General features: G+C 50.1%; 2 protein-coding genes across 6 annotated transcripts in view; both read right to left on the bottom strand.

Annotated features, from left to right (window-relative positions):
• PTK7 (protein tyrosine kinase 7 (inactive)) overlaps nucleotides 1-12,484 on the bottom strand; it is a 74,189-nt gene extending 61,705 nt beyond the window's left edge. Inside the window, exon 1 of the mRNA XM_049892511.1 lies at nucleotides 12,161-12,484. Coding sequence (XP_049748468.1) covers nucleotides 12,161-12,239 — 79 coding nt within the window. The 5' untranslated portion in view covers nucleotides 12,240-12,484. The remainder of the gene's footprint in view (nucleotides 1-12,160) is intronic.
• Nucleotides 12,485-13,651: 1,167 nt separating this feature from the next.
• Nucleotides 13,652-27,573, bottom strand: KLC4 (kinesin light chain 4). Of its 5 annotated transcripts, none has more exons than XM_049892540.1 (17): nucleotides 27,485-27,554; nucleotides 26,529-26,619; nucleotides 25,342-25,623; nucleotides 23,893-24,123; nucleotides 22,264-22,345; nucleotides 21,467-21,677; nucleotides 20,963-21,050; nucleotides 18,631-18,732; nucleotides 18,241-18,414; nucleotides 17,814-17,913; nucleotides 17,576-17,628; nucleotides 17,294-17,364; nucleotides 16,995-17,103; nucleotides 16,334-16,474; nucleotides 15,652-15,767; nucleotides 15,229-15,292; nucleotides 13,652-14,548 (listed from the first exon to the last, which is right to left on the bottom strand). In XM_049892540.1, the coding sequence occupies exons 3-17, from the start codon at nucleotides 25,597-25,599 to the stop codon at nucleotides 14,498-14,500; spliced, it is 1,851 nt and encodes a 616-aa protein (XP_049748497.1). In that variant the 5' UTR covers nucleotides 25,600-25,623; nucleotides 26,529-26,619; nucleotides 27,485-27,554; the 3' UTR covers nucleotides 13,652-14,497. The 5 variants fall into 5 exon arrangements, with proteins under 5 accessions (XP_049748497.1, XP_049748507.1, XP_049748489.1 ...); XM_049892550.1 differs by lacking the exon at nucleotides 27,485-27,554 and adding an exon at nucleotides 27,221-27,453; XM_049892532.1 differs by lacking the exon at nucleotides 27,485-27,554 and adding an exon at nucleotides 26,895-27,209.
• Nucleotides 27,574-27,689: the final 116 nt, after the last annotated feature.

Here is a 27,689-nt window from a genome sequence, read left to right as displayed (position 1 = left end):
AGCTGCGAGAGGCCCTGGCTGTTTACTTGCTGGTGGGGCTATCGGGAGAGGTATTTCCCTGCTCCCTGAGGAGGCTCCTTTGATCTGGGCAGGGTGGCATGGGGACAGTCAGGGCACCACCCATGCCTGGGTCACACTGGGCTCCTGCTCTCCTGCCCCCTTTTGGGTCACCAGCCGTGGCTGCGGGAACAGGGAAAGTAGATCTCATGGGGTGGCTCAAGTAGAGATCCGCTTAAAATTGCTGCGTGGAGACAGAGCAGGCCTGCTTGGCGGCCTCCGCAGGGCCTGTCAGACATCTTCAAAAGGCCCTCGGAACAAAGGTTCAGAGGACAAGGGGAGGTGGCCGAGGCCGAGAAGCAGCCGACTGCACCCCAGCCTCTTACAGAGAAATCCAGGGGCAAGTTCCCCACCCCATTCCCTCACTAAGCAACTCAGGACACTTGGGCAAGGCGGGATATGGGTGTTTACTAAATAAAGGCCTTTTGTTTTAAGAAGAGGGAGAGACAGATCCTCCTCCTCCAAGCCCCCAGGGCTGTTCCAGGGCCCAGCATCCACCCCCCCTTCCTCCGATACTCCTCCAGGAGCTGGGACCCCTGGGGTATAGGAGGAGCCCAGATCACAGGCTTTGGGACTGCTGTCGAGTTGGGCATTTTTTTAAACTGGTCAGTGTAACAATTGGTTTAATTTGCTAAATTAACCAAACAGAGTGATTTGCTCTTTGTAGCTGGAGCTACAAGACTGACAACATTTCCTTTTTTTTTTTTCCCTAAGGCTGCAAGACAAGGTTTTCTTTGTTTGTGATTTGTTTTGTTTTTCAGGTGGCTGGAAAGGAATTCTGGATCTCAAATGCCATGCTAGTACATTGCCCTCTCTAAGGACCTGCTAGCCTGAAGGATCCTTCTCCCTCTTCTTGCAGCAGCCGGGAACCAGCTGTTTTTTAGTAGAGGAGCTACAAAGGGATCAGAATGTGGAATCGGAATGCCACGTGTCACTTTGCATTCTTCCCATGAGAGATACTGCTGTTCCCTGTTGGAAGCTAAAGACCAGGGAGGAGGATCGAAAACTTCAGAAGCAGAAGGACACAGTCAGGAGGACAGCCAAGAGTGGTCAATAGCTAGGCCATAGGGAGATGTCCGGCACACAGAAAAACTTGCATTTCCCTGAATGTCAGAGGTCATGGTCCAACCTCTTCTGGACCCTCTTGAGAGTTAAAAGACTTGTCTCCAAAGTCATTAATGGAAGGGAAACGTACATCCACTGTGGCCCTACCATGTGCCAGGGCCCATACCAACAAGTGTGGGTACATCTATCTATACATAAGTAAAAAAAAAAAAAAAAAACATATGTAGAGGCGGCAAACTCATTACCACCACAGGAATGACTCTGTTACCACCTACATGGTCTCCAGCACTGCGTAACCCAGTGTACAACTTCCAGCAAGCAGTGCTGGTCTGGAATGTGGCAGCACACCTGCAAGCTGGGACCTGTAACTACCTGTGACCTTCCAGAAACATCAGGCAGAGGAGACCCAGTACTCCAGGGCTCGTGAGAAAAGCTTGAACTTGGGGATTCAGGCATTTCTAGACCACTTATAGTCTGGTCATAACACTAAAAGCCTTAAGATGTGTGCAAACCTCAGAATGGGGCATTCAAAACTTTAACCATGCTGTTTTGTAATTGAAAAAGGAAAAAAGAAGTGGCCATCTTCAATGCTAGGCTAGGGTCCAAAACATCACTCCATACATAAGCTATCAATACATTCCTTATTCTGAAAGAAACCCAAGAATATTCCTCCACCCCCTGACTCTAGCAGGTCAGTTCCTAAACCCACCTAGAAAGTTGTCTTACCTGCAAAATCTACTCCCCAACCTTTACCTGCTCCAAGGCATGTATGTGTAACATTTCATAGCTTCCAGTAATGACGTATATACAAGGGCTCTAAGTTGAGAGTGTAGAAGGGTAGAAGAGACCTGCACTCAGGTCTCTAGCTCTATTACTTACCGGTTCTGCAATCCTGAGTAGATTGCATTTTGTGCCTCAATTTCTTTACCTGTCAGATGCAAACAAAACAACTCCTTGTCCTGTCTAACTCTGAGGTCTGCTGAGAGGATCAAAAGCCAGTGGGCGTGAAGGCACTATGCAAACTGCAAAGCAGGGTAGAGCTGTCGGTTTTTACCGAGGAGGTTCTCCCAAAAGTAAACCCAATTCATTCTTCCTAACTTGAAGGCCCCCTTCAGCTGTTCGCTCTGTGTAAAAGAAGAGCAGGTATTTCCCATCCATGTACCGGTCCCTCAAATACATGAGGACCGGCCAATAAGCATTTCCGCCTACTCTTAAAATCAGAAGGGGAAAAAAAAAAACTTTTTTTTTTCCAGTAAGAACTCTTTCTCCTGGACCTCAACAAAATTTGCCCAAACCTTTCTTTCCATTCCCCTTTGCGCCCAGGGAATTACACCCTAATACTCACATCACAATCTGATCAATTCTAAATGCATCTGTGCCCACGTAATAGAGAAGACTCCAGAATAGAACACAGCCTTCAGATCAAAGTGATCTCCCTAAAACCAAGGTGGGGAGTGCCAGAGACACAGCCGGAGGTTGCCATAAATGGCCAGAGAAGCCTTGAAGGTCACCACGGTAAGGACCCTCCGAGGCCTCTGTCCTCAAATTGAGGCCTGGAGAGGTGGGTGGGACTTGTTCAAGGTCACACAAGCAGTTTGGGGCAAATGTAGGTGCAGGGTCCATGTCTCCCAACTCCCAGCCAGCGTTCCTCCCAGAGCCTCCCAGGCTCAAGAGGTGTGTATATCACCAGGATGCCCAGAACTAGAGCACATCAAGACCTAGGATCTAAGACCCGCCTTTGAGATCGCACTACACCTTGGGCCATGGGAGGCCCTCCAGTTACCAGGGAGAGAAGACACACACAACAGGTAAGCCTGAAGCTCCTTAATGAAATGTGAAATAAACTCTGAGCAGTCACCTCTTCCCTGAAGACTTAGCCAGGCTTCTGCATCAATTATCACAGAAGAAGGCTAGAGGCGCTTCATCTGCAAGGCAGGAAAATCCTCTGCAGGTGGGAGGGGCCCAGAAACAGGTCAAGACCTCAGCAGTCAGACAGATACACTGTGGAGTGGGTGCAACAATGAGGCCAAGCCTCCCAGGTTTCTCCTCTTATATGTTACGGGTAGCAGTGTCCCGTTCCAGCACCCTAGGAGGGAGAACGGTAGTGAAAAGGGTACATCTAAAACCTAGTATTAGAACAGAGGTTGAAAAATAATCTTGGCCCAGCAGCTGAAAAGCAAATAGCCACTAGCTGCAAGGTCCTCATTCTAATGGGACAGCCATATATGAATATATAGGTTGTACACTGCTCAAGACGCATGACCAAGGGGTCAGTAGTAAAACACAGCCTGCGCTCCACTAGGCAAATCGCTGGTGCACAGGTCTGCACCCACCTGGAGGAGGCGGTGCCTATTTCTAACCTGCGCAAAGGTACTGTATGATCTAGCTGCTGCTTGGATTCCAAAAGGACACTTCAGCAGCCCCAAAGGCAGACAAGCATTTTCCTCACGGCCCTCCAACCACTAGCCCAAGAAGGGGACAAAGAGAGCCAGGGTGCCTCCTGGAAAAGAGACAGTGCATTCTAGGTGGCCTTGCCTGCCTTGGCCTTCTTCACCACCCCTAGAGAGAGCCCTCCATCCCTGATCACACAGTACCTCAGGAACCTCCTATGGACTTGATGGAAGTTCCCACAAGTTATACACAGTCGCTGACTGCGGAAACCCCCACAACCATCTAGTGACCATAGAAGCCCTTCCCCTTCCCTTGGGTATTACAAAAGTCTGTACAGGCTACAAGAAACACAGTCTACTACCCACTCCCTGGAAGAATCCCAGCACGCCAGGACAATGGTGGACCAGGCCAGCAAGGACCACCCTTGGAAGAATCTGCTATTGGGATAGAGCAGGGGAGATTTCCCACCAGGAAGTGTAAGCTGGCTGCGCCCACATTTCTGAGCTGCTGTTGAAATACTAAGACCCTGTGCTTTATAACGAGGAAACCTTTTCTAAAGCTGCCAGTCAAAAGGTACTTTGTTGAGTTCTCGCAAACCATTACAGCGACTGGCACCTTAAAGGGAGAGAAAGGATCTGGGAAGAAAAGTCAGGGCTGTCCAAGGGGGGCGCCTCCCTGGGTCAACCATGTTTACAGCTGGAGAGCACTATACCACTACTTAACGACTCAGAAGAGGCAGGTATCGGTATCGTTTGCATCTTACAGATGAGGAAGTTGAGGCTCAGAAAGGTTAACTGACCGGTTCAGGTTCATGTAGCTAGACAGTGACTGAGTCAGGACCAGAACACAGAAAAGCAGATGACATGGACTACAGATTTCTCTTCCCTTACTTTATCATGAATTGATGTTGTGTGATGTTAGAAAAGAACCACCCAAGTTTTCAAACTCCTAGTCCAATCCCTGGGAGCCCTGGTGTCACAGTGGTTAAGTGTTGGGCTGCTAACCAAAAGGTCACCAGCTGCTCCTTGGAAACCCTATGGGGCAGCTCTACTCTGTCCTATAGGGTCGCTATGAGTCAGAATTGACTCGACGATCATGGGTTTTTGGGTTTTCAGTCCAATGCCTAGAGTTCCTGGGTGGTTAAGCACTCAACTTGCTGAAAAGTTGACAGTTTGAATCTACCCAGAGGCATCTCAGAAGACAATCTTGGCAATCTGCTTCCAAAAGGTCACAGTCTTGAAAACCCTATGGAGCAGTTCTACTCTGCACACATGGGGTCACCATGGGTTGCAATCAACTCGACAACAACTGGTTTAATGCATATAACAACAGTCCAATGCTTCTATACCATTGTGAGGCAGTCACTGCTGCCTACACGTACTAATAATGTGGCCTCTTCTCTCTTCTCTGAAGCCCTCTTCAATCCTGCAGCACATACTTGCTGTCCCACACTTTCTGGAATGCTCTTCCACTCTATCTGGCACTTTTCCAAATGGTGTCTTTCATTATTTTTCCTCTGATTCACATTTCTCCACATTATTTCCTTCCTGCCTCCACCGCACCTCAGACAGCTACACCCACAGAAGACACTCAAACACTTTGAGTTGACTTCCTCCTAACTCCGTCAGTCTTAATACCAGACTCTCTCTCATCACCATACCTCCACTTTGGATTTACAAATCCTCCTCATGGCTACCCAAGTGGTTTTCAAATTTGAGCAAACCTCCTAGGATGCTCTTTAAAATGCAGTTTCCTTGAAATCTGAACTATGTGACTATTAGCTATTCAAAAAATACAACATAATCTAACAAATAATAGGAAAATAAACACGTTCTCTGGCCCCTCTCCCAAAGATTCTGATGGGCAGGTCTGCAGTACCTCTAAAGCTGATGGTCTCTGGACCACATTTTTGAGAAACACAAACCTACATCTTCCTAACATGTGATTCACAATTGCTACACCGTGACTCAGGACCTAGTTTGCAGAAGTAGCATACACACCTAAGCCAACAAGTGCATATCCTAAACTTCTCACAAGGCCGTGGTGGTTCAATGGTAGAATTTTTACCTTTCATGAAGGAGACCAGGGTTTAGTTCCCAGCCAACACACCCCTGCACACCCACCACCTGTCTGTCAGTGAAGGTTTGTGTGTCACTGTGATGAACATATTTCAGCAGAGCTTCCAGACTAAGACAGACTAGGAAGAAAGGCTTGAAGATCGACTTCCAAAAAACTTTGTCAATGAAAACCCTATGGATCACAACGGCCCAATCCCCAACCAATCATGGGGATGGAACAGGACCAGTCAGCATTTCGTTCCACTGTGTATGGGGTCACCATGAGTCAGGGACCAACTTGACAGCACCCAACAACCACAACTTTTTTTTTTTAATATTTTATTGTGTTCCTGGTGAAAGTTTACATAGGAAATTGGGTTCTCATTTAACAATTTCTATACATATTGTTCAGTGACATTGGTTACATTCTTCACCATATTATCAGCATTCTCATTATTTCCATTTTGGTTGTTCTGTTTCCATTAATCTAGCTTCCCTGTCCCTCCTTGCCTTCTCATCTTTGGTCTAGGGTCAATGTTTACCATTTGGTTTCATCTAGATGATTATTTTGAGAAGCACGGTACTCATGGGTGACATTATTTATTTTATGGGCCAATCTGTCATTTGGCTGAATGGTGACATCTGGGAATGGTTTGAGTTCCAAGTTTGAAGAGTATTTCAGGGCGGTAGTCTCAAGGGATCCTCTAGTCTCTACCACTCCAGTAAATCTGGTCTTCTATTTTTAGGAATTTGAGTTTTGTTCTACATTTTTCTCCCTTTCTATCTCGGAAGACAACAAACTTTTAACAGGAACTCTCGACCTGCAGGATGCATGGTAGATTATGTTCCATTCACCTTGCATTCATTCAACACACGCCTCAGTTAATGCACACAGGGGAGACAACAGCGTAGCAATCCCAAACCAAGCAGCAAGAGGAGAAACACGCCCGCAACTGTCAGCCCTTCAAAAAAAGCTTCCTCCCTGCCCCACTGCTGTTTTTGTAGCATTACTGGGAGGAAAACGGCCTAAATGCAGAAAAGAAAAAAGGATGGAAAAAGTGACATAGTACAGAGGGCTTCCTCAAACCGCTGATTAGCTGTGGCAGCTGCTCCACCAGCTCCACCAAAGCGCCAGGGGGCTCGGCAGGGCCCAAGCATGCACTCAGTGGTGGACTCAGAGAACCCCAAGACAGGGCTCTACCCTAACTACAATGGGGAACCTTCACACCCTCAGCAAAAAGGGCTGAGTGGATGGGGGGCCAGGGCGGGAGGCAAGGGGAGAGGCAAGCTGGCAGTTTGAGTGCAAGGCTGGAGCCAGCCCCAGCAACCATGGCCCCAAGCCCATAATCCCACCACGTGGCTCTGACCGGGGGTAGTGCCAGGGGCACAGCAGCATAGAGGTTCAGGCGAGCAGAGGGAGGGGGAGGGACGCAGGCCAAGGACACCCAACCCTGCTTAATGAACTTTTCTTCCATCAGTAAAACACCAAAGGCTGACTCCCTGGCCCCAAACTGCTCTTGGCTCAAATATTAGTGTCTGAACCAGCCAACCTCCATCCCAGACAAGTCTCACAGAAGCTGTACTGGCTTAAACACAAACTCACAAATACTTCCTCACTCCAAAATACAAAATGCTCCAAAGACTAGCAACACTACAACTGTCGAAGCCCAGTGGAGACGGACCTGCCTTTATGAACCAAATATATTCCTGAAAAGTCATCCGCTGACCAAATTTCTGCCTAATAAATCCAATTTCTCCACTGGCTTTCATTCTAAAATAAGACGTACGTTCCTCTAGGAAAAGCCAAGGCTCCAGGAGGAACTAAGCTTTGCCCTTAATGTTGCAAACTTTCTTGAGTCACACATTTCATGGATACCTTTCCTGACAAAACCTACTTCAAATTAAACCCAAAGTGAGTTATTTTTAAGTGTACCTATCACACTGAAGAGTGTTCCTTGTTGTTGTTGTTGTTGTGTCATTGTGTCAAACTGCCCCATAGAGTTTCCAAGGCTGCAATCTTTTTTTTTTTATTGTGCTTTAAAGATTTCCAGAGCAAATTGGTTTCTCATTAAACAATTAATGCACGTATTGTTTTATGACACTGGTTGCCAGCCCCACGATGTGTCGACACTCTCCCCTCTTCGACCTTGGGTTCCCATTACCAGCTTTCCTGTCCCCTCCTGCCTTCTCCTCCTTGCCTCTGGTTTGGTGTGCCCATTTTGTTTTATGTGCTAGGCTGTAATCTTTAAGGGAGCAGATCGCCAGGTCTTTCTCCCACAGAGCCATTGGGTGGGTTCAAACTACCAATCCTTCAGTAGCCTAGGACTGTTCACATTAGCTAAAAGTTATCTGAAGCAAGTCTTTAAATATTTTGCAAGAAATCGGGCCCTTACTGTTGCAACAGGAAAATTCTATACCTTGAGTTGCTGTAAAAGGAGGGGTACCTAGACTAGGCTTCTAGAACTAGATTCTGATTCTGATCCTTGCTCCCAGGGGATGCTCACACGGCTTGTCTGTGGACCTTATTTTGAGGAGCAAAGTTGTAAATAATCTAAGCACCTACACAGTTCACTAAGGTTCCTGGGTGATACATACAGTTGGCGCTCAGCTGCTAACTGAAAGGTTGGTGGTTCAAACTTACCCAGCAGTGGTACAGAAGAAAGTTCTGGAGATCTGCTTCCGTAAAGATTACAGCCAAGAAAACCCTATGCAGTTCTACTCTGTAACACACGGGGTTGCCATGAGTTGGAATGGACTCAATGGCAGTGGGTCTCTCACATTGTTCACCATGAGCACTCTCAGCACTAATTTTTAAGCTGCAGCCCTTCAAGGGAGGTCAGCTTCATATATAGTGGTTGTTGCCCATGCCCAGAACTCCTGGAGAAAGCCAGAACCCTGTCACATCCAAACTTAAAAAAGCTGCCACAAAGAACAGACAGCCCAGAAATAGGAAAGGAAGGTCTGATCTCTTGATTCAGAGGAACAATAGGCAACCCCAACCCAGAGAAGACGGACAGGGCACAAAAGACCCCAAATGCCCAGGATGCAAAGGGGATGTTTAATGCTGCCCTTGATTTCTCTGCCGTGTACCCAAAAATTCATTCACTTTTTAAATAAGCATACATACCAGTTGCCATCTAGTCAACTCTGACCCGTGGCAACCCCATGTGTGCCAGAATAGAACTGTGCTACACAGGGTTTTCAATGGCTGATTTTTCAGAAGTAGATCACTAAGTCTTTTTTCCAAGGATCCTCTGGGTGGACTCAAGCCTCCAACCTTTTGGTTAGCGGCCAAGAGCATAACAGTTTACTCTACGCAGAGACTCCACGCGTACATAAAAACCAAAACCAAATCTGTTGCTGTTGAGTCAATTCCGAGATGAGGGGAAGCAATACACACAACGGGACTAGCCTAAGAGGAAAGAAAGGTCACAGAAAACCAGGTATGTTTAAGAAACACAGTTAGCGTCAAATCCGCTTCAACTCACAACGACCCAACATGCATCAGGGTAGAGCTGAGCTCCGTTATCCATAGTGTTTTGAATGCTATGATCTCTCAGAAGTAGATCACTAGGCCTTTCTACCGAGATGCCTCTGGGTGGACTCAAACCTCTAACCTTGCAGTTAGCAGCCAAGTACTTAACCATGTGCATCACCCAGGGACTCCCAGGTATGTTTTCAGGGATGGGAAATAGACCAGTTGGGCTGGAATGGAGGGTTCCAGCAGAAAACAAGGTAGGAACTGTTTATTGTTGGGGATGATTGCAAAGTTGGAAAGGTCCGTTGGAACCACACCACAGGGGAGGGAAGAACAGAAACAGGACCTTTATATACTTCACTGTATTTAATACCCAGCACAACTCCAGGAAGTAAGCACCTTTTCAGAAGAGGCAAACTGAGAGGTCAAGAAATCTGCCCCCAAGGCCACAGGGCCTGTCAAAAAGTTTGAGTCCCTGCTTTGCCAAATGGATCATCTCTACTGCCAAGCTCCCTCCACCATTCCACTCTGCTCTGAACACCAGGAGTTTGACTACATCCTGCAGGGATTGTGGAGCCACCGAGGTTTCCGAGTAGGGGTGGATCACACTATAAGCAGTGTTCGGTAACGTTCAGGGATGCCTGCTTTGGCAAATTGATGTGCCAAGATTACCCCTGACTTCCACTATACTCCCGGACATCTGAGAAAACCCATCACTGAACAGCAACTCCTAGGCCTGAATTACAGACTGTAGAGCCTGGGGGGATCTGCAGGACAGCTATTCCAGGACGTGACAACTCAATTTCACCAAAGAAACAAGGGCCTGGGGAAAAGAACCCAGAGAGGGGGATGGGGATGGGAAGTCAGGACCACTGACTGGTTAAGCGGTTGGGGTTAAGAGCCCCAGGTGTCAAACATCAAGACCTCCCTTCCTCCTCCTTCACCATATTTATCACAACAAGGATCTCAAAGTTTGGGAAGTTACTCAGGCATTTACAGCATAATTACCCGAACTTCAGAATGGTCTAATCCACAAACCAAGCTAGCCTAGGTCCCTTACTCCGGCCTTATGAACACCGGGGTCTCACTACAACTCCAGTTAATTACACAGTTAAACAACGAGATGGAAAAATCTACTGTGATCTATTAAAAAATCTTCGCTCCCCTGAAGTCACGATGTCCAGGGGTAGGTTGAGGCCCTGGATTTCACTAGAAGACAGCAGGCGCCTCAGCTAAAATTGTTTACAGTACATGGGCAGGTTCCGTAGCAAGGCACATTTGGTGGAACTGATTTAAGGCTCTCATTAAAATGCTCCTTTGTTGAGCACAAGACATCCCCCCACCCGGGAAGAGATTCCAGACCTCCTGTCCCAAGCCCTCAGCCTGCCCTAACTTCCCCCCACAGCAGCCCCCCCTGCGCTAAACACCCGTCACCGGATTAACAGTGATTAACTTCAGAGTCATCTTCTCACGAAAGGAATTTAGGAATTTAGCATTTGTTGAACTGAGAGCCCCAACTCCATCAGAAATCTCCCCTGGCGGACTCTAGAACTCTAAACAGCAGCAGTGAAGGCAGTCATAACGGGGGACTGAACACGGGAACCCAACCGGCCAACCCTGGGGGCCCGTGAGCACAGGCTCACCCATATGGCTGGGCCCAGGATCCTGGCTGAACAAGCAACTTCCATACTTTCTCTGGAAGCAGATGTGGATTCTGCCAGGGGCAATAACCACCCCACACATCACAAGGAACACAAGGCAGCTCCAGAAATACCTCCTATAAATCCCTGGAGCTTGCTCTTACCTCTCTATTCTAGGTTACAATTACCTCTCCTTTTACAGCTGGGGGTGGGGGTGAAGTTGATTCCACCAGCACCAAACCCCTCCACAGCTGGCAGGCCAGGAAGATGCCAGAAATGACAATTCCTAGTGTACCTCCCCCACCACAATTGCCACTTCCCAAAGGAGGGGGTAAAGTGATAACCTAGGACTAGGTCTCCTGGGCAGAGCTGCCCAAGAGAGAGTTGCTGGGAGGACCACCACCAAAGACTTTGTGTGTTGGAGGGTTGGGGAGGGCAGGGGTGTATTTCCAATCCAGGCTGTTGGGGTGTGCAGGTAGCTTGGTGCCTTCCTGTAAGGCACTTCAGCACCTTCGCGGTGACTCTCAGGTGTAACCAAGCCCGGAAATAAAGGCTGCGTGGGTAGGGAGGTGGAGAGGGGGTTCTGTCTGCCCTAGAGATGTGGGCCACACCCTCTTCAAAATGCCGAGGCCCTCTAAGAAAAGATAGAATGAACTCTTCATGCCTTTCTGTCCTTAGAAAGAGATTTTCTTCCCTCCAGGAGTACAGACAGGATAGAAATCCAGGAACTGAGCAGAACAAACCCCGTCCGCACCTTTGCAGGCCGGCCATGCCCGATTTTGGCAGCGGCCTTCACACATTAGTCACCACGACAGCCTAGGACTCCCCGCTCCCCGAATTCAACCCCGGCAGGGAGTGGGCTCAGGACTCAGGCCCCGGAGCTAGAGGAGGTGGAATGGTCCGCCCTCACCGATAGGGCCATCTGGGGTCCCAGCTTTGCCCAGTAACTTGCAGGAAGGAAACCGGGAGCGTCGGGTCGGCGTAGGTAACAAAGATCCGCGCTTTGCGCGCTTCAGGTCGGTCCCGCATCGGGTTCCGGCCTGGCCTCCTTCACCTGGGCTGAGCCTGGTGGTGGGGAAACTCCGTCTACCCCACCACCAACTACCCGACTGCACCCCCAAGGCGGGTAGTCCTATCTCCCCCGAAAAGAAACTCCCCATCTGGGCCTGGTGCCGGTAACTCCGGCAAATCTCTAGCAAACTCTCTGGTCAGGCCAGGAAAACTCTGTGGAGGCTGGAAACGCGTCTCCGCCGGCGCGGGGGCAGAGGGGCTTCGATCGAGTCCGCTGGGGCTTAGCCTGACTCCCGGCCCCCGGGCTTCCTGCGCCCCTTGCACCACGGACGAGCCTCTCCACCACTCCAGGGTTTCTTCTCCTGCCCTGGACGCCCAAACCCATCTTCCCGGCCGCCTCCTTTTGCCTGCGGGGCTCCAGCGCTTCCCGAGCCCCTCTCCCCAAGCTTGCCCGAACTCACCGCCCAGTAGTGGCAGCAGCAAGACGCTGAGCAGAGGCAGCCGGCGGGGGCTGCCCCGGATTCCCCGAGCAGCTCCCATCGCAGCGGACTCAGGGACAGTGGCCGAGGGCGCACAGCGTGCGCGTGGACTGCGCTCCGCGGCCGGCCCAAGAGCCTGAGCGCACCGGAGCGCTGGCGCCGCTGCAGCAACAGCAGCCGGATCCCGAGCCGGAGACGTCCGGTGCCGGAGCCGGAGCCGGACCCGGAGCCAGAGCCGCGCGTGCCCGCTACCTCCGAGTCCTCGCGCGCCGCCGCCACGGCAAAGCCCCGCCCAGCGACGCCCCCTCCCCGCCAGCCTCCGCGCGGCGCCCCGCCCCCCGACGCCCCCTCCTCGCCGTGGAGAGGGCGGAGCTCGCTGTTGCGGGGAGGGACCAGAGAGGGATGGGAACAGAGGAGGGGGCCCCAGAAGTGCAGGGGACTGAAGCGATGTAGGGGGTCGTAGGCTGCGCCCACTGCCTGTAGTCTGTAGGGGACCCAGGAAAACCAAAGTGACTTTTGTGATTCCATGGCCCCTGGGGAGGATGGTCAGTGCTGGTTCTGGGCCTTTCTGGGGGTTCCACCAAGGGGGAGGAGAGGAGGGAAAGGGTGGGCTCTGCCTCACTCCTCATTAAGGAGAGAGGGTGACCTGGAACAGCAGGGAGTCCTGTGTGTCCCAAAGCAGAGTAACCTGGAGATACTGTGGAGCTCCAGGACAGTTGCAGACTGGAGAAGGGGGAGGGGAGTGCGTGGCTGGGCTCTGATTTGGCTCTGGACCAATCTGAACCCAAAGGTAGAAAAAGACTGGCCTCTGAACACAGGCTGAAGGCAGTTAAGCTGACAGATGCATCCCAAGTCCATCTCCAGGCAGTCTGGGGCTGTGTCAGGGCACGGCCAAGTCTCCAGCTGTGGGAAGGCCCAGCACAGCCCTTGTTCTATGCGCCCCCCACCCCCAGCGCCACCACCCCCACATTCTTTCTTTGTTGTGAAAGCAGCAAGGGGTGTAGGAGGCGGGTCAAGAGGAGTCAAGCTTTAGAAGATGGGCCCCAGCTGCTGCTCAGGCCTCCAGGATATGCTGAGAGGGGATGGATAGTGCTTCTTCCCCCGCTCTGGCTCTGGAGGGCCCCCCAGGCCTGCAGAGACCTCCCTTCCCCCAAGCAACCGGGAGGAGGAGGGGCAGCCACATATCCTAGAGCAGTGGCGCCAGGACTCCAGGGTCCTGCCACATGGACACCACATGTCCCCAGCAACCCAGTCCATAGCACCTTCTCTTTGGGTTGTAGGCCTCCTCCCCCATCCCCCAGATGCCTTCCTGCAGGCCTTGCTGGAGAAGATACAAATGGGGGAAGGAAGAGAGGAGAGATCCAAGAATCAACACTCCTCCTGTTGCCCCATCCATCATTGCCCCTCACCCTTCTGTGAAGGTGTCTTAGCTATCTAGTGCTGCTATAACAGAAATACCACAAGTGGATGGCTTTAACAAACAGAAATTTATTTTCTCACAGTTTAGGAGGCTAGAAGTCTGAATTCAAGGCGCTGGCTCTAAGGGAAGGCTTTCTCTCTCTGTCAGCTCTGGAGGAAGGTCCTTGTTTCTTCTGAGCTTCTGCTCCTGGACAGTCTTCATGTGGCTTGGCATCTCTCTTCCCAGTCTCTGCTTCTCTCATTTGCTTGTTTAGTCTCTTTTATATCTCAAGAGATTGACTCAAAACACAACATATACTAATTCTCTCTCATTAACATAACAAAGACAACCCATTCCCAAATGAGATTATAACCACAGGCGTAGAGGTAAGGATTTACAATATAATTTTGGGGGACACAATTCTATCCATAACTGAAGGGCCCCAACACTATCTCTCCTTTCTGCTCTCTTCAATCAGGATTCAAGTGGCAATCAGCAATCAAGTATTTACCTGATTCTTTTATTTAAGAAAAGTGAAATACATGGACCTGAAGTGAGGCAGCAGAGGGGAACAAGAGAGGCCAGGGCAAGGTGGCTTGGCTGGCCAGCCCCCAAATCCTGTGATAGAGAAGCCAGCAGCAGGTGGCATCTCTGAGGTCCATAACTGCTTCTTACCCACTTTATGGGCCTCAGAGTTAGCTACTCTAGAGAACCATAGGGTGGGGAGAGGGCATCCTGAGGGTCCTTCCTGAGGGGGATTCCTGAGGAGGGAGCAGAGACCCTAAGGGCAGAAGCAATCCCCGATTAAACCGCTCCCCCTCACTGTCCCACCTTGGAGTGAGGAAGAGCCAGGAGCAATGGGGAATGCTGTGAGGGCTGTAAGGGGACACAGCAGCAGACCTAGGGGGGTTGGTTGAATGTCAACTGCTTGACGAGAGGTCCATGGTACTGGCACTGAGGCCCCGAGAGCCCTGAAACAGACAATAAATACCCCATCAGCCCAAAGACCTCAACCTCCAAAGACTGTGTCTTCCAGAGGCTCCAGCCATCTCATGGCTATAACATATCTCTGGACCTAGGATGGAGCCTATAACCTTAGACCCAAGCTCTGGAGCTTAGTTTAGCTTCTGCTAGGATTTTCCAGGAGACCACGATCTGGTGGAGAAAATACCTGGAACAGCCACATGAACACTGGGATATACTTTGCATGTGCTGAAACAAGTAATCATTTTCCACTAAAACGTCATTAGGATTTTCTCCAATGAAGATTATTGAATTTTTTTTCTTTTTCCCTTCACATCTACTAGTAAGTTCCCAAGAGGAAGAGTATGATGGTAGCAGAAGGACAGCAATTAGTACCTTCAAATTCAAATCATTCTTGAATTATCCATAATCCCAAAGTACTAGTTTAGAGAACAGAAATTCCTATTCTCCTTCTGATTAACTTATTTGCTACTAATTCCAACCCAGAACTGTCCCTTGGTGGTCACCACGCCCAGGAAGTTGTCTGCCTGATTCCTTAACTACTTCAGCTCCCTGGCTAGAGTCTTCATCTCAGGTGGCTCTCCCCTCTAACCTAACCCCCACTGGCCTTGCTGGCTGGCTGTCTTTTCTTTCTCACCACCAATATGCTCACGAGCACGGCTCTCACCTGGAGGGGTGCTGCATTGGGCTGGTTCAGATAGTTTAAGGAGGCTGCCCGCTTCATGTTGCTGCTGCAATGGAAAAAGAAATCATTGAGGCCTCCTCTCTTCTTGGGTGGCCCTAAAGCTTCAAGCCTCTTTGGCATTGCCATTGCCCTTGAGGCCTTGATCCCAAATTGCTGCCTCCCTACATTCCACCACCCCCCCCCCCCCCGCCACACACACACTTCATCAGTAACCAGCATCTCCTCAGGCACCATCATTCCCCCTTAGGGACGCCCATTCTGACCAAACTGTCTCTCCATGGCCATCTCCTTGACCTCCTCTATGTTTCTTTCTAAGGTGCTTCTCCTCTAGAAATCAGGAACCAAGAGAAGCTGGAAGCAAGGGTTTACCTGCCTGCTTTGCCATATCACAACCTCACTGTGTACCTGGAAGGCCGAGGCTCGTTCCCCTGGAGCTTCCTCACCAGGAGCTCGCTGCTTCGACGAAGCACATCCCGGATCTTACCCAGCGAGCCACTCCTCTGCAGGGTCCCACTTCCATCCTGGTGGGGAGCGGTAGGATGGGGAACAGAAGCAAAGGAGACTCCATGCAGACTAGCTTCTGAGTTTACTTCTGCCATTTATTCTGTGTACCCTCCCCCACAAGGCCCAGTGATTGAAAACAAGAGCCCTGTCAAAAGCTCACTCCCAGACATACCCCTGATAGGAGTGGGGCTAAGTGGATTAGAATGGGACAACATGCCCTTGAATCCTACATGGGCCTGGAGAAGAGCAGGCTCAGAGCCTCTCACCATCGCCAGCAAGAGTGGGCAGGAGAGCAAGTGTTTATTAACTTATTTATTAATAACCAAAGTTTATTAGTGGTTACCAGGGGCAAGCAGGAAAGAGGAGGAAAAGAGGACTCATTGCTTAGGGGATACTGAGCTTCTGTTAAGCATGACGGAAAAATCTGGAAACAAATAATGGTGATCGTTGAACAACATGATGAACGTAATTAATATATTTGTAAAAAAATGTTAAAATGTCAAATGTTTTATTACATATGTATTTACCACACACACACACAAACAGCGGGCAGGAGAGGTCAAAGGGCAATGATCAGACTTACCCCTGACCACTCCACAGCCACAGACACATCTTCACCTCCTTCGAATTTCACACTGCCCCCTGGGCTCTCCTGGAAGGTCCTTCCACCATCACCTTCCCCAAGCAGCTCGGCCACCTTGGTCTGGCTGATGGGGTCAGTGCCCTGGCAGGAAAAAGAAGTTGAGACTTTCCACTCCTTAACTCCTCAGGCTTTCCAACTTTTTTTGACCATCAGGCACCTCAAAGAAAACATTTTACCTTGGGATTCTCAGTACACATATAATAGAACAGTACTCGCCTTTACTATCTGTAATGCATTCCTACACATATATTTTTAGCCATGACCCGCACTGAATTGATTTCAGATCTGCAATTGAGAAACTCTGACTTAGGGGTCCCCTCACCCACACCACGCATGCCCCTCCTGAGTAGATTCTTCATAGGCCAGCTTGTGAAAAGGCAGGGCTTTAATATTCCCATCCAGTGAAGTGAAGCTTGAACCTGCAGTTCTGACCACAAAGGGCAAATGGAGGGTAAGATCATGCTTAAAAACAACCATTAGGCTCCCTCCTACTCTCCTCATCAGCCTCTCCTCTTGTTCTTGGGAGACTTACATGGAGACTCAGTGGTCCCCCATTCCCCAGGACCCTTCTTTCCCCAACCTCCTTCTCCATGTCTCCGACCTGTTTCCGGGAACGGAGGGCACATTCCTCCAGGGTCTCAGCTGCCTCCAGCTTTCCCTGGCGCCTGTACAGAGCTCCTAGGTTCCTCAGAGTAGTGTTCACTGTGGGGCTGTGGGGAGAGAGACCAAGGAAGGAAGAGAGAACGCATTCAGGAAGGGAAACAGTAGAAAAAGGGCATAGAGCTAAGGCTGAGGGAAGGACAAAGGGAAGAAGGGAAAAGGTCCAGGAGGCTGGGACCAAGGATTGGATGGAGTGCACCAAGCATCAGAGGCCAAGCTGGCTTCTTACTGGCAGCTTACCTGCTCACTTTGCAGGCCTTGTACCAGCCTCCATACTCAGCATAGGGTGTACTGCCATCACGGTGCTGGCTCTGCAGGAGGACAGGGGCCAGTGAGCCAGAGATGAGAGTACCGAGGTGCTGGTGCACAAGCTGGCATGGGACTAGGATGTAAGCTGGGCTGGGGAAAGCACCATGCGACTGGGACTGGTGCTCAGGTGGGAAGTGAAGAGCTGGCTTAGTGCAAGGAGTATGACAGAGGCCCTGGCAGCCTTGGGCTCCCAGGCTGGGCCCCCCCACTCACTTTGCTCATTTCCTCCCGCTCCTCTGCATGCATCCAGATGGGCTTGTGGTCATCTGGGGGTGATACATGGGGTGGAGTGGGCAGGTTAGAGAACACAATCTGGACAGTATGGGGGAGCCAGGGCCCAGGGGCCAAGAGGGCTAGACTAAAGGGGTCTGGCTCCCCCTGGGAACCACCCACCTTTGGCCTATAGTTCTTTTCCTCCCTGCAGCCCCTCCCCCAGGCCCTCACCGCTCACCATCAACAGACCCAAACTCCTGCACATGGGCACGGGTCAAGATCTCTTTGTATAGTGTCTCGGCCTCAGCATATTTGCCCTGTTTCAGGTAACAGGAAGCCTGGAAGGCAGGAAAGCAAAAACACAAAAGCCAGAGATGGTCTTAGCCAGGGTTTTAGCCAGGCTCCGGAGTTCCTACTTCTTCGCCTCTTTACGACTTTCCCAGAGATCCTCCTCACACCTCCTTTTATAGCTGCAGGGTTAGGGTATACCCTCCCCACTCCCAGGAGGCTATGGAACTTCTGTCTTCCCAGTGGTATGAAGCAGACCGCTCAGCCTTGAAGGCAGGCCCAGAGACAGGCACAAAGGAGAAGAGGCTTCCGATTCCCGGATCTAGCTGGCCTTTCCCTTCCCTACCTTCTGCCCACTTTGCCCCTTTCTCCCTTACCAGGTTGTTCTTGGTCCGGGCAACATTAGGGTTGTCTGGCCCCAGCTGCCCCTCATAGATGGCCAGAGCCCGCTGGTAATAGCGCTCAACAGCCTCATACTTGCCCTGGTTCTGGCACAACAACGCCAAGTTGTTCAGCTGCTTTGCTACATCTGGGTGGTCAGTGCCCAGAACCTGGTTGGGGAACAGAGGAGCCAAGAAATGATTGTTCGTGAGTGGGTGTGTGTGTGCATGCGGGGTGGGGGGTGCAGAAGGAAGGGAATGATGGAAGGGAGAACAAGGCAAAGATGGGAGTGTGAAAAAAAGTAAGGGAGAAGGGTAGACCAAAAGGAGAGATAGTGCAGAAGGAGTCACAGCAACAAGCGAAGAACGGAGAGAGAGTGTGGGCACCTTTTCACGAATCTCCAGTGCCCGTTGGCACAGCGGCTCCGCCTCCTTGTATTTTCCCCTTTTGCCATAGAGCACAGCCAGATTGTTGAGTGTGGCAGCCACCTACAATGACAGACTCATCCTCGCGTTTGTAAAGGACCTACAAGAATCTGACCCCCAGGAGGGCCCCATACTGTACAACTCCAAGGCTGGGGAAAGAAAATTACTGAACAGGATGAGTCTGAGGTTCTCTAGGCATCCCTGGGTGGTGCAAACAGTTAACACAATCAGCTGCTAACCAAAAGACTGAAAGTTCAAGTCTACCAAGAGGCACCTCGGGAAAAGGCCTGGCAATCTACCTCCAAAAGAATCAGCCACTGAAAACCCCAAGGAACACAGTTCTATTCTGACATACATGGGGTCGCCATGAGTCAGAACAGACCTGACTGGCAACTGGTTGTTTGCTGTAGGTTGCAGCTCTGTACAGGAGTAGTCTAGGAGCCCTGGTGGTGCAGTGGTTAAAGCACTCAGCTGCTAAACAAAAGGTTCGAACCCACCACTCCACGGGAGAAAAATGTGGCAGCCTGCATCCATAAAGATTTACAACCTTGGACATAACAGAGAATCCCCAATGGAGCAGAACAGTGGGATGCAGACCTCAAATTCTCTTAAAAAGACTAGACTTAACAGTCTGACTGAGACTGGAGGGACCCTGGAGGTCATGGTCCCGGGCCTTCTATTAGCCCAAGACTGGAACCATTCCCAAAGTCAACTCTTCAAACAGGGATTGGACTGGACTATAAGACAGAAAATGATACCGGTGAGGAGTGAGCTTCTTGGATCAAGTAGACACATGAGACTATGTTGGCAGCTCCTGTCTGGTGGTGAGATGAGAAGGCAGAGGGGGACAGGAGCTGGCTGAATGGTCACGGGAATACAGGGTGGAGAGGAGGAGTGTGCTGTCTCATTAGGGGGAGAGCAGCTTGGAGTACATAGCAAGGTGTGTACAAGTTTTTGTATAAGAGACTGCCTTGATTTGCAAACTTTCACTTAAAGCACAATTTAAAAAAAAAAAGCACAACCTTGTAAACCCTATAGGGCAGTTCTACTCTGTCCTATAGGGTCACTATGAGTTGGAATCGATGACTGCAGTGGTTTTTTTTTTTTTTTTCAAACAGGGGTTGTATTGCTCCTTAAGAGGATTTTCAGAAATTCCTGGGTTCGTGTTTTGTTTGCATAAAGGCTGGAGCACTCTTACCTCGGTAGAGGCAAGAACCTACAGATGTTTTGCATGTGTAAGACAGCTCTGCCAACTTTTGAATGTCCTGCCAGACATTCAAACACTGAAATGTCTGCTTTGACATCTGGTGGGCTATCAAGATGGGAGCTATGTTTTCTGTGATACATCATCCCTGCCTATCACACGTGGTAACATAAGGAATTATTTTCACACTGTCAGCTCATTTTCAAAAATGTCCTATTTCTCATTTTCTTCACTTTGACAATCTATAATTTGTTTTGGCATGCTATCCCTACTTAAGATTATTTCTTTCTCTTATATACAAATACATCGTCTGTAATTATTTCTTCTAACTGGCTTTTAATCTAGTACAGGTAGTCCCCAACTTATGATGGGGTTCTGCTTCCGATGACTCCGTTGTAAGTCAGTTCCGACCTAAGTCGAATACCTTGATTTTTTTTAAGTTTGCATTATTATTACCTTTTATTTTCAGTTCCTTTATAAATTCAATCTTTGTCTTTCGGGGTTGAAAACACTGCATTGTATACAGTGCATACTACTAATAAGATATACAAAAAAAAACAAAGCACAGATGGTCGTAAGCGTAGTTCATCGTAACTAGAATACGTCCTAAGTTGGGGACTACCTGCATTCCCCCATACTTCTGCTCTTTCATTTTACTAGTATTTCTTACAGGGAATGACTTCTGCTTGCTCTTCTCCTAAATCCAAATATACTCATTGTATATAAGCATCTGACTATGTTTTTACATCTTCTAACATAGTGGTACTCAGTATTATTTTCCAATAAATTACTTCCCTTGTTTTTCTTTTATATTAACTATGGTATCTTATTGGCTTTTGGGGAAATTATATGCGTAAGCAGGTTACATTACCTATGGATTGAATTTCAGAAAAACATTCATTATAAAAAGGAATCATTGGGTCTCAGAGAGTAGAGAACCACTAGGATCAGTGGACAGTGGCTGGAAGAAAGGAGTCCCCATGCCTTCTTCTCTGAGCACCCCTAGCGAGTGGGCTGAGGGCAGCAATGACAACCTAAGAGAGACCCAGAGAGTGCAGGGGTTCGGGGAGAGAGGGAGGGAATACTGACAGCAGGATGGTCCCGGCCCAGGGTGCTCTCTCGGATGCTGAGGGCATCATTCAGTAGATGGGCAGCTTCCTTATACTTATTCTGGTCCCTGGAAGAGTACAAGAATAACAGGGGTTACTCAAAACTCTGCCCCCAAGTCATCTCCCTCCCTTTGTGAGAGCTGAGATACATTTGGGGATTGGGGACTCCCAAGAAGAGACAGGAAGCCTGGTGTGGGCAGTCAGAAGGGTTCACCAATATACCCCATACCTGGATGCAGAGCGCTACCATCCCAAGAGGAGACCACAAGTTATAAGAAGCAAGAGACAGAAACAAAGGAGAAAGATACCCTCCTAGAAGGAGAGACTAGGAAGCAAGGAGCATAAAAGTTCTGGTACGGGAGAAAGTGCTCTAGTCGGGTAGAGAGGAGAGATAGCCTGTACAAAGGAGGAATGGAGACTAAAGAAGAGTCAAGGTGGGAATCTGGAGGAAGATTTCATGGTGACAGAGGATGGCAGTACTCACCGATACACTAAGGCGAGAATGTTGAGCATGGTGGCGACATCAGGGTGACCGCGGCCGGATGTGCGCTCCAGGTCCTCTAGTGCCTGCTTGCAGAGTGGCACAGCCACCTCATAGCGACCCTGGGCTGCGTACTGGATCACTAGGTTGTGGAGCGTCCGCAACCTTGCTGGGATTTCATATCCGCCTGGCTGGGTGCCCTGGCCACGGGACACTGAGCCATCCCAGAAAATGTATAGAAGACTTCTTCAGAGGCCTCTTCTTCCTTGCTGCCTGCCCTTCCCAACCCCATTCCATGCCCTATTCCCAGGCCCATGCCCACCCCCGACCAGGCCTCTCACTCAAGACCTGCCTCAATTGCTATACTTTTGCTCACTCCTTTACACAATCCCATATGTTCACCCAGTCATTCATTCATTCAATAAACACGAGTTAGGGGCTGTGCCAGGAATACAAAGGTGGCAAAGACTTGGTCCTTTGCCTTGAGGCAATCGTGCTCTTCCCACTTCCACTTCGGGGCCATTCTCCCGCTAGACTGTGAGCATCGTAACAGCGAGACCTGTGTCTTTTTCATCTTGGTATCCCTAGTGCCTAGCACAGTGCCTGGCATGAATTAAGTTGTTTGATGAATAAAGGGGAGGCTGAGGAAATATAAGTTCTAGCCCAGGTCCCTGCCCCATCTTCAGAGGAAGTGGAGAACCTATTTCTGGATGGTAAGCATGCTGTGTACAGGCTGGGCTACAGCTGGGACCAGCCTCTTGCTACCCCTCGTCACATTCCAACTCCAGAGGCAGACTCACAGCCATTACTGGGGTCTTCTTCCTCCTCGTTGGGGAAGAGATCATCCAGGGAATCCTTGGTGGCATCGCCCTCTTTCTCTTCCTGGAAGAGAAGCAGCAGCATGTCAGGGCTAAGACATCACCAATAGCCTCTTCAAGGAACCCTCTAAGCAGTGAAAGTACTGACAGATGGGGCCTAGGAGAAGACCCTCGTTTATGCCCCTGCCCCTGGGAAAGCCAGCATCCAGCCCCACCAAACTCAGGCCTCTCTTGTTTGTTAAAACCAGAGATGCTCAGTCCAAAATCTCTTAACTCTCCCTTCCTTCATATCCAGAAAATTTCCTCCCACTCACCTTCATGCTCCAGCCTCCCCTCCTCCTCAGCTCTTGTAATTACAGCTGATTATCCCTGTGCTGATCCCTGTGTGTTCACACTGATTATACGTCTGTCCTGTCTCTCCCGAGGGCAGGGAGTGTGTCTGAGCTTACGACGTGTACCCTAGGGGAATCTAGCTCAGCCCTGGGACCATCTTTGCCACCTCTGGACTTAGTGCCCAAGCTTCACTGTCTAACCTCCCTCCCACACTGGGAAATATGCTTTTTCTCACCAGGAATTGCAGCTTCGTATAAACACCTCCAGCCCCTCTGGCCCGCTTCACCAGTCTGTGTCCTATGCAAATCATTGACTCACTTTCCTTGGGACACACCAGCTCTCTAGTCCTGCAGCCTTATCTGTGACATCCTAGCCTAGAGAGCTCCTCCCCCTCCTTCCAAAAACTAAACCAGTTGCTGATGAGTGGATTCTAATTCATGGCAACTTCATGTGTGTCAGGGTAGAACTGTACCCACAGGGTTTTAACAGCTGATTTTTCCAAAGTAGATCACCAGGTCTTTCTTGCATTCACACTACCCAGGGACACTCTGTTCCCCTTACTACAAATTAAAATACACTCCAGCTCTGAACCCATTCAAGTAGAAAATCCAGCCCAAATCCTATCCATCCCTGTGCCCTGCCTCCTCTGTGATTCCTCAGACCTGAGCACACTGGAACCTATCTCCCTGGAATTCCTGCCACACTGACCGGATCATTCATCCAGCACAGAGCACTTGCCAGTTTGAATTGTCACATATGTGATCTCACATGTAAGCCTTGCCCCTACACCTACATTATAACACTATAAGCTCAGGAAGGCAGAAACTCTCTTTTATAGACCCTTATGTCTCCCCTACATACACCTTCTCACACTGCACACGGCACAGAGGTACGTAAATGCCTGCTGAGCGAAGGTTGAATTTTCCATGTTTCGAGAACAAACTTTCTTGCTCATCTAGGCTATGCCTGCTCTCATTGTAGCACTTAGGATTCTGGGCTGGAATCATTCAGGTACTTCTCCGTGTCTAGCCCTCCTGGCCAGCTTCACCGGTCTGTGTCTTACACACATCATCTCTTCACTTTCAGTGTGTCTGCCATTTAAAATGTTGGTTGAATGAGCAAACATTGTTTCCCTCTTGCTGTCATCTGGAGTTGTCAGGCTTGAAAAAAGAATTCTGCCAGATGGGGGCAGGTCAGGCAGAACTGTTGAGCCCATGGATGAGAGGTTAATTGCCCCATTTGTGGTGACACCTGCCCTCAACCAACCTTGCTACTCACCGTGCTGTGCCCATCCTCATCATACTGCCGCAGCTGCCCCAGGAACTCCAGGTGCTTCTTCTCCTCCTCCAGCTGAGCCACAGCCTGTTCACTGCGCTGCAGCCGCTGCTGAGTGCCTGCCAGCTCGTCCCGCAGCCACTGGTTTTCCTGGCACAGCCGCCGCACCTGAGCACGCAGCTTCTGTTTCTCCGACTCTACTGTGCTCAGGTGGTTGGCTAGAGCCAGCATCACCTAGGGGGGCACATCCTGTGAGCTCCAGACTCTGGATGGGAGCATTCAGGGATAGGTGGCAAAGACTGTTGGGAGGTGGCAAGACTGGCAGGGACACAGAGGACCCAGGGGGTGCAGACCATGCTGGGGTGGGTAGCAATGGCTCTACCTTCAGCATGTACCCTGAATCCAACTTCTCACCACCTACACTACCACCACCCTGGCCTTAGCCACCATCATTTCCCACTCAGGTTACTACAACAGCCTCCTCACTGGTCTCCATTTCTGCCCTTGATCCCCTAGAGTTAAACCAGCAGCCAGATGAATCCTTGTAAAATGTCATGTCAGACCACATCACTCCTCTGCTCAAAACATCTCAAGAGTGTCTATCTCATCCAAAGTAAAAGCATAGCCTTTATGATGGCCCACAAGTTCTGCGCGATCTGTCCCCTTCTCCTTTAACCCCATCACCTCTCAAAAATTCATTTAGCTACACTGGCTCCTCACTGGTCCTTGAACTCACCAGATTCCAGTTCAGGGCCTTTGCACATGCTGTTCTCTTTGCTTAAGACGTTCTTCCCCTAGTTATTGCACAATTCACTCCCTCACCTTTGAATTTCTGTTCAAATGTACTTTCTTAGGGAGACTTGTTTGACTACTCTATCTAAAATTAAAAAGCTCTGGTGGCACGATGTTTAAAATCTCAGTTGCTAATCACCAGCCGCTTCAAGGAAGAAAAGATATGGCAGTGTGCTCCCGTAAAGATTTACAGCCTTGGAAAACCCATGGGGTAGTTTTACTTTGTCCTATAGTGTCGCTATGAGTCATAATTGACTCAATGGCACAGGTTTGTTTTTTTTTTTTAATCAAAATTGTGTCTTCTCTGCATACACCATAAGCCCCTATACTGCTTTATCTTTATCCTTAGCACTTAGCCCTCTGACATACTGATTCATTTGCTTATTTATTTGCATATCTCTGTCCCCCCTGCCCCACCCCCCCAGCTAGAATGTAAGCTCCAAGACAGCACAAGAGTTTTGACTGTGTTCACTGACGTAGCTTAAGTACCCAAAAGAGTGCCTGGCGCATAAAAAAAATAAATATTTACTAAATGAATGAATGAATGCATGCATCTAGGACAAAGGGATCCCATGTGGTCCCAAATCCAATCAAGGCTCTAGTCTGACATCTGCTCCTCCATTCACCCTGGTCCATCTGGCACCACCTCCACCATCTTACCTGGGCCTCACTCAGCCCCAGCTCGATGTTTTCCATGGAACGACGCAGCTGCCTGGCCTTCTCATGCACCAACCCTTCCTCGTGGCCTCCCTGCTGCAGACACTCGATGGTGTGGGACAGACTTTGCAGCACAGCCTGGTGTTCATTGTGTAGGGCCTCCAGCCCCTGGCTCACCAACCGAGTGCTCCCCAGTATCTCCTCCTGGCTCAGCCGGTGCCCTGCAGGCTCATCCCGCTGCCCTAACACCAGGCCCGACATCCTGGCCAAGGGACCTCACCAGGGCTAGGAAGAAACAAGAAAACTCAGCTGCAGCAAGGAAAAAAAAAAAAAAAAGGCTGAGTTCTATGATTTGAGGGTGGTGAGGATCCAAGAGAAGGAACAAGAGAGTGTATGGGTAACCCATGGCTTGGCTGGGGAGAGACAGACCAGTGGGGAGGGAGCCTACAACACTATACACAAATCTAAGAATGTGGGCAAGTACGGAGGGAGAGAAACTGAGTTTTGGAGAAAAAAGACTAGGAAAGAACAAAAGTGCTTAAAACTACCACAGGGATTTAGGACTTAGCAATAGAGCAGAAAGGGAGGTAGAAAGAAAAAAAGGAATCAGGGGGCAAAAGACAGCACTTGCGGGAATCAGAAAAAGTGTTTAGGGAGAGTTACAAAAGGAACACAGAGCCTTGATGGCACAAAGGTTAAGCGCTGCTAACCAAAAAGAGTGGAATACTCTGAAGGCTTCACAAGAGAAAGACCTGGCGATCTGCTTCTGTAAAGATTACAGTCAAGAAAATCCTATGGGGCACTTCTACTGTCACAGATCACCATGAGTCGGAACAAACCTGACAGCACCCAATAACAACGGGAACAACTGTTACAGTAAAAAGGAGATATGCAGAAAACAATGCAGAGCTTTCAAAAAAGGAAAGGAATGTATTTCAAAGTTAAGTCAGGGAAGAGAGGGAAAAGAACAAAGTAGGAGCCTTCATCACAGGACCCACGTGAGAGGGCCCCAGAAGGGTCAAGGTCTTCAGGCTTAGTTATCCACAGAGCTAAACCCAGCATCTCTAAAGCGAGTCAGTCTTGCATCTTTCCCCACTAGTCTTCAACCCATACTTCTCATCCCCAGGGTCTCAGGCTGGCTTCCCACTTCCTCAAAAGGGTCTTGTTTCTCACCTTTGAAATCCTCTTACCTGTATACAGAGCAGAGCCCTTCCTTGGCTTCGGAGGCGGGGCTCAGGCCAGAGCCCGGAAGAAACTCTGCTCAGCAGCCAAGTATCTGCCCTGCGCAAAGTCCAGGAGTCCAGCGTTCCCACCCCCTCTCACCAACTCACAGCCACCCCGACGACCTTGGAGGCTCAGAGCCCCACCCAGGACAAATACCCTCCCTCCCCTTGCCTACAAGTTTTCAAACACAACCAATGTACGTCCCTCCGCTTTCCCCAAACCAGCGTTCCACCCCAGGCCTAGGGGACTAATTTCTCCCAAGAATGGAGTGAGGGACTTGATCAGTAGACCTAAGGCCAGGCGCGTGTCTGAGAAAGAATGAGGAGGAAGACCTGGTCACTCCCAGCCCAGTCACTTTCATGGCTTTGTTCCCCCGAGGCCAAGTTGGGGTAACTCCCTGCTCTCTGTCACGACCACCTATTAACAGGCTCTGAGAAGAGTCACCTTAGGGTGCCTCCCAAACCCCTGATGATGTAGGGAAAAATGGCAGGTCTGCTAAGCGGCTGCGGGGTCACAGGGAAACGCGGCACTGGGAATTGCTCTTCCGGGACTGGGAATGGGGTTGAGGAGTGCCCCAGGCTGTCGACCTGCCCAGAGGGCCCAAGGTGCGGGTTGGGTGAGGTGGGCAGGGGGCGGGGAGGAGGAGGTGCTAATGGACCTCAAGACTGGCGTCACGGGCGGGGACCCAGCGGCGGACTGGCCCGAGGTCAGTGAGTCAGTCGGTCGCGGGGGGGCGGGGCAGGCCGTCTGTCTTTCTGGATGCCGAGGGGCGGGGGAAGAACAGCGGAGGGCGGAGTTTTTGAGTCCGTTTCTAGTCATGTAAGGGCGGTCGGAGGGGGTTTGTTCACCTGTCCGAGAGTGCGGGAGTAAGACGTGGTGGGACCTCCGACCCTCAGCCCCAGAAGTACCCTCAAAGACTCACCAGCAGTCTCTCGGTCTGGCTGCAGCCCTTGCCAATACTGCCCCTTTAAATCCATCATGGCTGCCGCTCGAGGCAATTGTTTTGACGGCTCGCAGGGGCGGGGCCTATTCCCAATCACGCTACCTGAGAGCCGCCCGGGGATTGGCTCTGACCACGCGCCGCGAGAAAAGGAGGTGTGCTTACAGTTTGTGTGTGTCTCTTTCAC

Source organism: Elephas maximus, chromosome 1 (assembly GCF_024166365.1).
Source record: "Elephas maximus indicus isolate mEleMax1 chromosome 1, mEleMax1 primary haplotype, whole genome shotgun sequence".
Classification (NCBI taxonomy): domain Eukaryota; kingdom Metazoa; phylum Chordata; class Mammalia; order Proboscidea; family Elephantidae; genus Elephas; species Elephas maximus.
The sequence above is the reverse complement of the archived record's forward strand: the minus strand, read 5'-3'. Positions and strand labels throughout refer to the sequence as shown.

Coding starts and splice junctions, on each gene's coding strand:
- KLC4 (XM_049892560.1), bottom strand. CDS start 25,599: ATGTCGGGCCTGGTGTTAGGGCAGCGGGATGAGCCTGCAGGGCACCGG. Junction 21,051..21,466: donor ATTCTCGCCTTAGTGTATCG/GTGAGTACTGCC, acceptor GTACTCTTCCAG/GGACCAGAATAAGTATAAGG. Junction 18,415..18,630: donor CACTGGAGATTCGTGAAAAG/GTGCCCACACTC, acceptor TTCCCCAACCAG/GTTCTGGGCACTGACCACCC.